The 13,716-nt window shown below is 40.1% G+C and overlaps 1 protein-coding gene across 5 annotated transcripts in view; it reads left to right on the top strand.

Annotated features, from left to right (window-relative positions):
* Window positions 1–13,716, top strand: part of trak1a (trafficking protein, kinesin binding 1a) — a 131,722-nt gene that overhangs the window by 46,518 nt on the left and 71,488 nt on the right. Inside the window, exon 1 of one of the 5 annotated variants that reach the window (XM_034175334.1) lies at window positions 2,262–2,860. The exons of the other annotated variants lie outside the window; for them this stretch is intronic. Within the exon in view, the coding sequence (XP_034031225.1) occupies window positions 2,785–2,860 (76 nt within the window). The 5' untranslated portion in view covers window positions 2,262–2,784. Of the gene's footprint in view, window positions 1–2,261; window positions 2,861–13,716 lie in introns of those variants that run through there. 5 annotated transcript variants of the gene reach the window in all.

Below are 13,716 nucleotides of genomic sequence, written 5' to 3'. Positions count from 1 at the left end.
TTTCCTGGTAAAAATTAAATCAAAGCAAACGCCTACCTGTGGGCAACATGCAGAATGTGTGTCTTCCCAGATAGATCTCTTTCAGTGCAACTTCTTGTTCTGACTTTAACACAAAGTTAACATCCAAGTCTTTCATTGTTAACTGTGAATGATAATCAAAACATTCCAATCGTATCTTTCTGAACTCTCCCGCATCAAACTCCATCATGTCAATGTTTACAGTGTGCTTGAGTGATAACAGGTAAAGTTGCTCATAAACTTTAAGTTTTGTAAATATTATGGCCACTCTTAAAACTTCAGTTATCTTTATAATTTTATTACTGGTAAATTTTAGAATTGATTTAGATGAGATATACTCATTATCTCACAGGAATATATCAGTTATCTGGGAACTACTTTTTGCACAGGAATTCCTCAAGCACGTCGGCCGCGGGCACATACTAACACAGAATACCCAGAAACTGGACAGTTCGGCCAAAACAAGAGCATCCCCTGCCTGAGCTAGTGGTGCACGTGAGAGTATGGAGCAAAGCGTCACAGAGTATCACCTTGTTCTTGCTTAAAATGGCCTTGTTTCTGCTTAAAACTGACTTTAGAATTATTTAAGAGGTTTTACTTTGTCATCTGATTGTTAATAATCCAGTTAATCCATTTGATCGCTTTGGGTGAAGAGACTCTGTCTCAGACAAGCTGCTGAGCTCAGAAATGACGCATTCGCAGTGGAGGCAGGGGGACCAATTTTTAGGGGCGGACCTTTCGGTCTACGACACCAGTCCACTGTGGCACACTGAACAACTGGAGGTATCCGAAAGTAAAACAGCTTTCCGTAATAGCTGGCAGTGAAGAAATAATGTTCTATTACACATAACACGGTCTGCACAGGGTGTTTTATTCACCTCTTTTTTTTTTTCACACACAATGGGCAAATACATACATCACATTGGTGTAAAGCATAAAATATATAAAAACAAGACTGTACAATAAAACAAGCAAAAATGAATAAAAATTACTGTAGAATTGTATAACCAAACAATAATACAAGGCTTCAACAAGGTGTTGAAAATTTAAAACCACACAAACACAGTTGCAAATGATCATGCACACAATTAGTCATACGTTAAGTTGCATTTTTCTTGAACTAGTTTTGAGGCCCTGCGAGTTGTATACCAAAAAAAAATCGCCCACAAATAGAACCCAGTTTTTATATTGCTTATCATTAAAGTTTAAATTCATCACACATTTCATTTATTTATGAATATTTATCAGGTTTTCATCATTTTCAATGCTTTTAAGGTGCATAAAATGTGCCTAAAACATTTGCACACTACTGTTTATCATCCAAATAGTAAACATATGTGATTTGTTGTGCAGTAGTCATCAGTGGTGTCGTCATGTGTAAATGTTGGATGATGTACCTTTTGTAGTGATCTATCTGCTCTCTTAGTAATAAGCTAGGTGCTAACCAGTGAATTACTTCCCACACATCATCAGAAATACATTTTGTGTACAATTTGTTCAGTTGCATGAGTTTTCATTTTGTCACATTCATATTTTAACTAGTGGCCCTATGATCATCACAGTGAAACAGTCTTGAGTGTAATATTCACTTTTGTGCTGCTTTCCAGTGCCTACACGTCCGCCGTGACGCCATCTCTGACGTGATATCTGCTGTGATTCCAAATAAATCTGTGTGGGTTTCCGAATAAAATGAGCAATCATTGATTGCCCGCTCGCGTCATTCACTTTGTGTTGCCCACGTCAGCTCTGCCAACGGGGCAGCACTTCACCGTAAAGTGAATTTTGTATGCTGCTCAGCCTCAGGCCGGAGTCGGAGCCTGTTACTATAGCAACCACACAGAAGGACAAGGGGGGGGGGGATGCTGACATACAATTTGAGGGTGGGTGCAAAGCTGGCGATACTGCATCCTCATTGGCTGTCTGCACCCATTGCCTGCCCACTTTTCTGAGTCATGATTATCATCATTTCTGCTGCAGAACCCGTGACTGCCTCGCTCTCTCTCTCTCTCTCTCTCTCTCTCTCTCCTCTCTCTCTCTCTCTCTCTCTCTCTCTCTCTCTCTCTCTCTCTCTCTCTCTCTCTCTGTGTGTGTATTGGCTTTTGCATGCGTAGTGATTTCACTGGACAGGTAGTAATATTATGGAAACAAAGGCTGTGTGACCTCAGGAAAAACCTGCAGTCGGAGGACAAACCGGTAAGAGCGCAGCAAGGTAAATTGACAGCAACATGAGAGAACAGAATCTGGCAGTGTTGCTTGAAGGTTTTCACACTCTGAGGAAAAACTAGAGGAAGATTTCCACATAGAGGAACAGAGGCAGCCTAGATTAACGTAAGTTTGCATCTTGCATGTGTGCTGAAGCGTTGAATGAAGGACAGAATGCCTCTATAGGAAGCGGAGGTTTTGTTTTATTCCAGTCTGGAAAGTTACGTTCACGTAACCTTGCTTTGAGGTGACAGCTGCCAGCAACACAGCAACTGTGAAACCTAATATGCTAACGGTTTGCTGCTAATGAGCGTGGGACAAAAAGGACCAGTCATGAAACTGGGCCGCTGCTCGATGGGGATTGTGTGAGAAAACCGTGTGCCAACTGGTCACTGCTAAGCATGCTGGGATAGCAGAACTGGGACCTGCACCACTTGTGACTGGCGACCTCCGATGGCAGGCGCTCATCTCTAAGCATGCTGGGACATTTGCTTTACTGGAGATCCTACAGCTAAGGATGCTGGGACGTTGCAAGCAATACGGCCGTGTATCAGAGCAGTGAGGATGACGAGGTGGGGCCAGAGGTTTGTCAAGGCGGACTACTACGAACTGGACTGGTACTACGAAGAGTGTACTGATGGTAAGACTGCTAACCGTTTAGTGCAGTGACTTGTAGATGTTAAGAGTTCAATCAAGCTTCCAACTGTATGACTGTTATTGTGATTGTATAAGTAAACAGTAACAAACCTGTCCAAAAATGTTGCTGCGCTAAACATCAAATCCTGAATTTTAAGTGTTGTAGGTATGGCAAGAAACTGACTTTAAATGAATCATGGGAAGAATCACTGGGTTGGAATTTAACTCTTAATATCTGCTATTGTTAAATATGCTTTAAAGATGATGCAACAATACACAGAGGCTATTAGTCAAGCTAGATATAGTTAGTTATTGATAATTGCTAATATAAATGTTCACTTATCTGGAGGCTTCCATTACTTTGCATGGATGCTGATACTGTATAACAGGCCGATAATGAAAGGCGGGCAGATGATGCTCATTATCCACCCACTACAATGGACCATTCAGAAGTAGTTTTTTGTTTTGTTTTTTTTTAATACTGTGGTATCGATGCATAATATGGCTGTAATCCTTCTACAGCAACTCCCGGCACAGCTAACGTCAGACCTTCTGCCCCATGATTTAGTTTTTTTTTTTAATTTGAATTATTTGGTTTAAATTTAAGCAGTAACAGGACAAAAAATAGAGAACATTACATGAAACAGCAAGGTTAAATATAATATTCCGCACGCCATCAGTGTGACGTACGTTGGTTGGTTGGTGGAACAAAATAATCCAAGATGGTGGAATTTGCTCGAAGACAGCTGCATTTCTATATAAATGTTGTATTTTGTAAAGGTTCACAAGAAATAAGCATTTATGTAAAAAAAATGTCCTGTGTTTGTAACCAGGTAATAATACCTCTGAGGTGATTCACAAGACGGCTTATAGAGATGTTAGCAAGCTAACTAGCGATACAGGAATGCACTGAAACACATCAAACTTTGGTTCCATCAAACACAGAGGAAAAGTTTATAGCGACTGTCGCTAGTTTCCCTGTCCTTAATAATCTATCATTAGACACACTGCACAGTAACACCAAGTTACCACGAGCTGGCCACGCCCCTGAAACGCCCATCAAGCAATAAATGCCAACTGCTTGTCACCGTCATTTGTAGTTAATCTGACCATAGGGTAAATGGATATTCTTTGGAGTAGAGCCTGACCGATATGGATTTTTTGATGCCGATAATGATATTTGGATGAAAAAAAATGCCGATAATCGCTAAATCATCTGATTTGCCGATAGCTGATAAACCAGCCGATATTATTATTATTTTTTTAATGAATAAAATGTTTTGGGGTTTTTTGGACCCTTAACAAAAAAGGTATGAGCTAAGAGCTAAAGCTTTATCCTCGTATTGATTAACTTTATAACAGAGAGAATTTTCAAGTTCAAAAAATGCAAAAATGCAATTGGAGCAGTTAGGGGGGTATTCAAATGGGCCAACTAGTAAGATATCACTCCTGAAAATGATCTTTGCCATATCACGTGAGGTAAATCTGCCCTACGATTGGATTTTGGAAAACCATGTGACGGAGAACCAATTCCGAAGGGACACTCACATTGCACATGTCATCACACATCAAGGTTTTGGTCCTAGCACAGAACCTTGTGGAACTCCATAATTAACTTTAGTCTGTGAAGAAGATTCCCCATTTACATGAACAAACTGTAATCTATTAGACAAATATGATTCAAACCACCGCAGTGCAGTGCCTTTAATACCTATGACATGCTCTAATCTCTGTAATAAAATTTTATGGTCAACAGTATCAAAAGCAGCACTGAGGTCCAACAGAACAAGCACAGAGATAAGTCATAGGTATTAAAGGCACTGCGCTGCGGTGGTTTGAATCATATTTGTCTAATAGATTACAGTTTGTTCATGTAAATGGGGAATCTTCTTCACAGACTAAAGTTAATTATGGAGTTCCACAAGGTTCTGTGCTAGGACCAATTTTATTCACTTTATACATGCTTCCCTTAGGCAGTATTATTAGACGGTATTGCTTAAATTTTCATTGTTACGCAGATGATACCCAGCTTTATCTATCCATGAAGCCAGAGGATACACACCAATTAGCTAAACTGCAGGATTGTCTTACAGACATAAAGACATGGATGACCTCTAATTTCCTGCTTTTAAACTCAGATAAAACTGAAGTTATTGTACTTGGCCCCACAAATCTTAGAAGCATGGTGTCTAACCAGATCGTTACTCTGGATGGCATTTCCCTGATCTCTAGTAATACTGTGAGAAATCTTGGAGTCATTTTTGATCAGGATATGTCATTCAAAGTGCATATTAAACAAATATGTAGGACTGCCTTTTTGCATTTACGCAATATCTCTAAAATCAGAAAGGTCTTGTCTCAGAGTGATGCTGAAAAACTAATTCATGCATTTATTTCCTCTAGGCTGGACTATTGTAATTCATTATTATCAGGTTGTCCTAAAAGTTCCCTAAAAAGCCTTCAGTTGGTTCAGAATGCTGCAGCTAGAGTACTGACGGGGACTAGCAGGAGAGAGCATATCTCACCCGTGTTGGCCTCTCTTCATTGGCTTCCTGTTAATTCTAGAATAGAATTTAAAATTCTTCTTCTTACTTATAAGGTTTTGAATAATCAGGTCCCATCTTATCTTAGGGACCTCGTAGTACCATATTACCCCATTAGAGCGCTTCGCTCTCAGACTGCGGGCTTACTTGTAGTTCCTAGGGTTTGTAAGAGTAGAATGGGAGGCAGAGCCTTCAGCTTTCAGGCTCCTCTCCTGTGGAACCAGCTCCCAATTCAGATCAGGGAGACAGATACCCTCTCTACTTTTAAGATTAGGCTTAAAACTTTCCTTTTCGCTAAGGCTTATAGTTAGGGCTGGATCGGGTGACCCTGGACCATCCCTTGGTTATGCTGCTTTAGACGTAGATTGTGGGGGGGTTCCCATGATGCACTGTTTCTTTCTCTTTTTGCTCCGTATGCATCACTCTGCATTTAATCATTAGTGATCGATCTCTGCCCCCCTTCACGGCATGTCTTTTTCCTGGTTTTTTCCCTCAGCCCCAACCAGTCTCAGCAGAAGACTGCCCCTCCCTGAGCCTGGTTCTGCTGGAGGTTTCTTCCTGTTAAAAGGGAGTTTTTCCTTCCCACTGTGGCCAAGTGCTTGCTCATAGGGGGTCATTTTGACCGTTGGGGTTTTTCATAATTATTGTATGGCCTTGCCTTACAATATGGAGCGCCTTGGGGCAACTGTTTGTTGTGATTTGGCGCTATATAAGAAAAAAGTTGATTGATTGATTGATCTTTTATGAGGAGTACCAAGATGGCCGACGGTGGATCGAACGTCCGTGGAGTTAACTATTCAGCAAAAAAAAGTATGTTTCTATCTCATATCATTAAAAAGTTATTTACAGTTTAGCAAAGCTTGGTCCCAGCCATCGTATACAACGGCGTCAGCCCCAGAGGGTTAATGGTGAACAGCAGTAATTCCCAGAACCCTTCCGGACGACCAGTGAATCTGAATGTTTCAACCTCTTAGCAGTAAACTAAAGTTTTTCATGCTAGAAATAAGATCTACACAACGTGGGCTTAATAAAAAGCATGACCGACGTAATGAAGCACATTTGACACATTACTACATAAACTGAGTTAATCAAACTGAGTTGAACTGAAACGGGAGAAATGTGGGGTGAATGTAATCGCAAAGTTATTACAAACAACATCCTTATAAACGTATTTGTATGCTTTTGTCAGCCGATCAGTGCAGTGTGACAGCGAACCCAGGGGGGCGGTGATGAACACATTTAAGCAGGGGTGTAAGCAGCTCTCAGTTGAATGGAGTCAGAGCTCCATCTACTGGACAAATGGTGTAAGGACTTTTTACATTGCCGACACAAACATTATTTCAGTAACTGTTCTGTTTATGAGAAATTATCGGCATTCTATCGGCAAAATTTCGGCCGATAATATCGGTTGGGCTCTACTTTGGAGGGCTACTAAACCTAGATAGAGGACTGATAATAAACCATACCACCTTCTAAAATCATGTTACTGTATAAATATCACCTTTACAGTCAGTTTTCTTTGGATAAGTCATGAATATTCCAAATCACTGAGTATGCCTTTGATTTTGTTTACATTAATCATTAAAAATCTATGTCGGGTTCATTGTCCTCTTGTGGTGAGTATTCATTTTGTTGCCCTTCATCTCACACGACAGTGTGACAGTGTTTCATGCTCACTTGCTTTCTCTTGCGATATGTAATATGTGGGATCCTTTCATGGAAAATGGGTTCTAAAACTTGCAAGCCTGCATTAGTAACCGGTGGACAGTGTGTTGGGGAGGAAGTAGTGATTCCTCTTCCTTTTTTCTTCAGTCTTCTGGGCGCCGTACAAAATTTGAAATGCAGAGTAAACACTGTATGTCCCTTTTGGGCTACTGTATCAACATGGCGGCCTCCATGAGAGGGTCCACCCACATGTAGATCTGAAGAGCTCATTCTAGACTCATAAAAATACAATGTGTAGGCTTGAATGGAGATTCAAGCCTTCTGGAAAACTGATGCTGAAATTTCCTTTTTTTTTTTTTTTAAGGAAATTCTTCTCTGTGCTTCTCTAGCATGAACGTGTAGTCTCACTGACCACTTTATTAGGTACACCTGTTCAGTTGCTTGTCAACACAAATGGCTAATCAGCCAGTCACATGGCAGCAAGTCAAAGCATTTAGGCATCTAGATGTGGTGAAGACGACTTTCTGAAGGTCAAATCGAGCATCAGAATGGGGAAGAAAGGGGATTTAAGTGACTTTGAATGTGGCATGGTTGTAGGTGCCAGACGGGCTGGTCTGAGTATTTCAGAAATCGCTGATCTACTGGGATTTTCACATGCAGCCATCTCTAGGGTTTACAGAGAACAGTCCAAAACAGTGAGTGAAGATATCCAGTGAGCAGCAGTTGCTTGGACGAAAATGCCTTGTTGATGTCAGAGGTCAGAGGACAATGGGCACACTGGTTGAGTGGGCAACTGTGTGACACTATCATGTCAATATGGACCAAGATCTGTGAGGAATGTTTCCAACACCTTGTTGAATCTATGCCATGAAGAATGAAGGCAGTTCTGAAGGCAAAAGGGGTTCTGACCCGGTACTAGAAAGGTGTACCTAATAAAGTGGTGGGTGAGTGTATATTGTGCATGTTTTTTTTTTCACACGCTTTGTAACTTTGTTTGAGAGGAAGGATGAACTAAACAGTGGCACGAACAGGCAGACAGGACAGCAGGGCACGGTGGGTGCTTTCACAGGTGCTTGTATGCTAACTGAGTCAGTGTGAGTTTTAAAATTAGTCCAGAGACCAGCCAGTGTGACTGATTACACACAGCCTCTGTTTTTTTTTTTTTTTTTTTTTTTTTTTTTTCATTTTCTTTCAAATCCTGAATATTTTTTAACTTCTACACAAAGCACTTTGGTCAACATTTGTTCCCGTTGCCAACTGACACAGGAAGGTGACGATTGCGGTTCTTTCATGTCTAAAGGTGCTTTGAACATGTGATTACAATGTCCCTGAGATATCTTCTTTTTGGGGGCCTTTCTGGTCATCTGTGAGGAGACAGAATATGTTTGAGAGATAGCTGGTTGTCTTGATAGAATTTGACAGGATTTTATGGAGAGTGTTTGGTTGAACCGGGTAAAATTTTGAAATAGTGTCAGATTGTCTTTTTCTTTGATATTATACACATTTTTCTATATAGCTAATTTAAAAATCAGCTTTATCATAGTGTAGAGCACATAACGTAGTTGTTTTGGAGTTGGCCTACCAATATGTAGACATGGGTTTGATTCCTAGCCGTGTCCTTTTATGAGACACTTTATCTGCATTGTGTCACTCCACCCAGCTGTAAATGGGTACCAGCCTAAACTGAGGAAGTAACCTGTAATGGACTGGTGTCCTGTCCAAGGGGAATCATGGACTCTCATCAGTTTCACATTACAGAATGTGGGGATAAGCACTGTGGACCTCTTGGCGTATTCAGGATTTACTTCTTCTCATCTTGTTGACCGCTCTAACTTCTTCAATTAATCTCTGTCTATTTATGATTTCACAAAAACACATAGGCGCAAGCTGAAAGCCACTCATCTGTGATTTATTTGTGATAATATTTAGGGGTGGGTATCAAGAACTGATTCCAGTTCAGAACCAGTTCCACATTTCTCAGTCCTTAGTTATTGTACATGCCTTAGATGTTATCAGTTCCTCTTATCAATGCTGTCATGGTTTTCTGACAGTTCGGTGTCTCACGATGTGCATCACGCTATGATGCCAAAATGTATCGAGCAGCAAGATGTTTTTTATTGACACTGAAAAACCGTATCTCCATTTTTCAACATTGAATCGATAAGAAAATTGATAAAGATTTGGGCTGATAATCATAATCGATAGTGTTATTGATATAGATCAGATCCTATTGATTCCTATCTCTATTAATATGTAAAAGAACTGAACATGAACAGTCTGGTGACTGTAACATGTAGCAGGATTTAGCACTGCATGCTTGATTAGCTGTTCTTTGGCCTTTCCTCGTTGCACTGTGATTGGTGTTTGTCCTTGTTTGATGTCTGTTAACTTCTCATTTTGAACTCTATTTATGGTATAAGCCACAAATGAGACTAATTTCACACAATATGATAATCACCTCCAGTGATTTCTTCCCCAGTCTGCTGAATACTGGCTCATTTTCTAAAACTCTTTATTGCACCAGTTCATGTGCAGTTTTATTTTGATAAACTTGATGTTTATATAGTATGAAGATTCGAAAGAGAGAGATGATGTTAGCTGTTCTGTGTTATCCACACTTTATCTTTCTATGTCGACGATGTACCGTAAGAATAGTTAGATAACTGTTTGTAGACGATAGACGTTGGCTTAGGACCTTACTGATGTGAGCCATGTAGCTTAAACCTCTTCATAATTACCTAACTGTGTCAATGAGGATTGAGTTTGATTGCTTTATTTTTCAGAATCAGTGATTCCTAACAGACCCTGACATTAATTTTATTGCTGAAATAATACACTTAAAAAAAATTATAGTGTTTTTTATTATACTTCTAGAGGTGGATAACAGAGGTAGAAATAGAAAGCTGTTGGGTTGTTGTTATTCTAAGAGATGTGGAAGTAGGTTGTCTTATTTTTAGACCAGTTGTTCTCATTCAATAACAGACACATTTGAAAGCTTTCTAAAATGATTGGATGTGAGAATTACAACCAGAAAAAAGGCTTTGATTGGTAAACTGGAAACATTGCTCTTCTGCTAAAGAAAGTGAGGATGGCTTCTGACTTGGTGTTTTTAGGGGACATAATGGGTCTAGGACACCAATTAAGAGCTTTCATTCACCATTTTCATTCCTTATTACTCTCAATTCTGTAATGAACCAGCAACGGGTGACCCCAATGCAGAGAAGACAACTGGGGTAACTCCAAAGTTCTTTAATCAGAATTGTTAATCTCGTCATGAGGTTTGTCAGCAAAGTGAAGGTGTCTGAGTGATTAGCCAGCAGAATATGGATAGTCTGGCTGTAGTGTTCAATATACTAAAGGAAGTCAAACCAGGCATTGAAATCTACAAGGAGGCAGGTGAAAACTGGAAGCTAAAATAAATAAATAAATAAGAGAAAAGTGAAATCAGACAAGGTGTAATCAAAATAAAACTGGAAATGACAACAGAAACCAAACTGTGACAAATTCTAGTTGTAAAGTGAAGTTTTGACTGGGTGTTTGTTTTACTGTTTCAAAGCAGAAATTAAGCAATATTTATTTCTAAGTTGAGACTTGTCTCTCATGTTTACAGATGAGTGTCATGGTTTGGGATGATAATGATTAAATAGAAGTGAGTGGTTATGCTCCTGAAATCAAGTCATTGATTCTGCACTGCTGATGGTTTATTCAATTAATATCACACCCACCGTCTTACCAGATTGCCTTCATAGATGCTACCAGGTTCTCATATCTCCAACAACACAGTTCTCCCAAATTGTAAAGTCTGCCGATGTCTACAGGACGATGAGATGGCAATTTTTAGTAAGGAATTGCATCTCTGTCATGTTGAAAGGACCTAATTAAAGTGGTTTAAAAAATCTGATTAGGATGTCCTCTAATTGTCTGCCTTTGTAGAATTTCTAGTCACATCCAGCTATGAGGAATCCTTGGCTAGACTTGGAACATGCATGGAAAGATTCCATAACCCTTGGGACTTCCTTGGAGATGCCAGCTGTGTGATTTGTGTGCTACTTTACCTGAACCCAGACAAAGATATCATCACTTGAACACTCATGTGCAGTATTAAGAATCATTCTTTTTTTTTTCTTGATTGTAAATAGTGTATTCTTCTGTATACAAGGTCTATTAGAAAAGTATCCGACCTTATTTTTTTCAAAAACCATATGGATTTGAATCACGTGTGATTGCGTCAGAAAAGCTTGAACCCTCATGCGCATGCGTGAGTTTTTCCACGCCTGTCGGTTGCGTCATTCACCTGTGAGCAGGCTTTGAGTGAGGAGTGGTCCAGCCATCTCGGCGGATTTTCATTGTCAGGAAATGGCGGAATGATTTGGGCTTTTTTTCCATCAGAATTTTTTCAGAAACTGTTAGAGACTGACAGCTGGAAACCATTCGAAAAATTTATCTGGCTTTCAGTGAAAATGTTACGGGCTTGGTAGAGAATAAGGAGTGTTACTGTCGCTTTAAGGACGGCCCCCAGCGGCTGTGGGGCGCGCCGCGCTCCGAAGCCGCCATCGACAGGCTGAACGACCATTTCATTTCTAAACGGTTGGCTGTCTGGATCCGTGACCATCGTGTGCCATTTCTCTGGTTATCACAAGAGCTGGACATCAACCATTTTCCGGCAGATTTCACTTTTAACATTAGATTTTGTCATGGAAAGCCGAGCGGAGGCTTCGCACCTCACGATGGATTCGCTACTGGAGCTAGACAAAACCACCTCCGTTTTGGTCTCACAGGACGGCTTTGAGATGGCGTTCAGACAGCTGTCGGTGGTTTTTCCATCGAGTGATTATCCGAGAAATTGTGGATGTGCCTGGACATGCCAGAACATGTCCCGTGAGGCTTCACCATGGCGTTGCTGTGCGCCATGCGGCACCGCCGCGACGCACGAAGCCTCCGCTCCTCTTTCCATGACAAAAACTCCTGTAACAGTGGAATGTGCCGTTCATTTCCAAACTGGACGCTGTGTTTTATCCGGGACGTCATCTGACTAGCACAGGAATTGTGAAAAGACGTGGACATCAGCACTTTTTCGGCACATTGAGACAGATGTGCGGAGGAATTCCACGCGTTTTCATTCCGCCATTTCGTGGCAATGAAACGACGACGAGAGGGTGGACCACTCCTCACTCAAAGCCTGCTCACAGGCGAATGACGCAACCGACAGGTGTGGAAAAACTCACACATGCGCACGAGGGTTCAAGCTTGTCTGACGCAATCACACGTGATTCAAATCCATATGGTTTTTGAAAAAAATAATAAGGTCGGATACTTTTCTAATAGACCTCGTATATTGTTATTCCACACAGTCCTTGACTTCTGTATGTTTTTGGTACTTATTTTCTTTTATCTTATTTCTGCATACTTTGCACATTTGTTCTGTGACTGTCCCTTTGCTGCTGTAACATCGTAAATTTCCCCTTCGTGGGACTAATAAAGGATTATTTTATCGTATCTTATATGTGGAGGAAAATTGCTGGCTCCCAAAAGAAGAGTGTCCTGTGGCATCATTGGTTCGTTGATAATGTTGTGTGTTGTGTTGCCCATAATGGAAACACATAACACTTGGAGAACTATGAAGACCAGCTAAATAAAATACAACAAAAGAGAGTCAGGCTTCCAGTTGTCCACAAGGATATGGGATGTGGGACTGAGTGTAATTTGTGCTCATTTATCTAGTTATGTACCTTAACTTCAGAATGTCTCGAGTGGTTTTTTTTAATGTACGTTCCCTGTTCACATGTAGAGGTTTTACCAAACTGTTGTACAAAATATATTAAAAGATCCTCACAAAATATCCATGAGGTCATAAGGTGACGATGTGTGGAGGGAGAAAAGAACAATCGAGTGGATTATAAAGAGGAAATGTGACAAGAATATTACTGGGAGAGAGAAAAACCCTCCTCAAAAGCACTGAGCACTAATTGTGCAGGATTCTTTTGTTGGCAGCAGTGTGCATCCATTGAGTGGGTTTACTGAAGCATGTAGGAGGATACCAAATAGTTTCTAGACCAATTATAATAATTCCAGGTTGCCATGACTAGTGAACAGATAAGTTTAATGTGAGCCTTTTTCATTTAAGAAATATCAGGTCTCATGTCCATTGACTGATTACACCATCAACAAATGCACGACAAACTTAGCCATCTTTAATTTTGTGGGACATTTTGAATGAAAAGTAAAAGTGCAGTTTCTAACATTTGACCGCAGTTTGTTTTTATGTTTAAAAAAAAAAAAGAAATCCACCTGTCTCAAGTTTGTTGTCACTGTACAGTTTATAGAAATGTACATGAATAAACACTCCGGATGGCTAATTACTATTTTTTTCTGATTGAACACCATCAGTAAATTTTGTGATGACACTTAACCACTGACACGCCACTGACCCATTTAAATTATGTGATACAACTCATAACACCAACATATCAGATTACACGCACGTATATCGGATCTGCCACTTAACTATATAGGAATATAAAATTACAAATTACAAAAATTTGGGACAGTATGGAAGTAAGAAACTTAAAAAAAAAACCTGCTTCTTAATTTGACTATTTCATTGCATATATAATGTGTGATCATCAAGATTTAAGTGGTATTTACAACCACT

Source organism: Thalassophryne amazonica, chromosome 7 (genome assembly GCF_902500255.1).
Source record: "Thalassophryne amazonica chromosome 7, fThaAma1.1, whole genome shotgun sequence".
Lineage (NCBI taxonomy): Eukaryota > Metazoa > Chordata > Actinopteri > Batrachoidiformes > Batrachoididae > Thalassophryne > Thalassophryne amazonica.
This window is presented reverse-complemented; position numbering and strand designations above follow the sequence as displayed.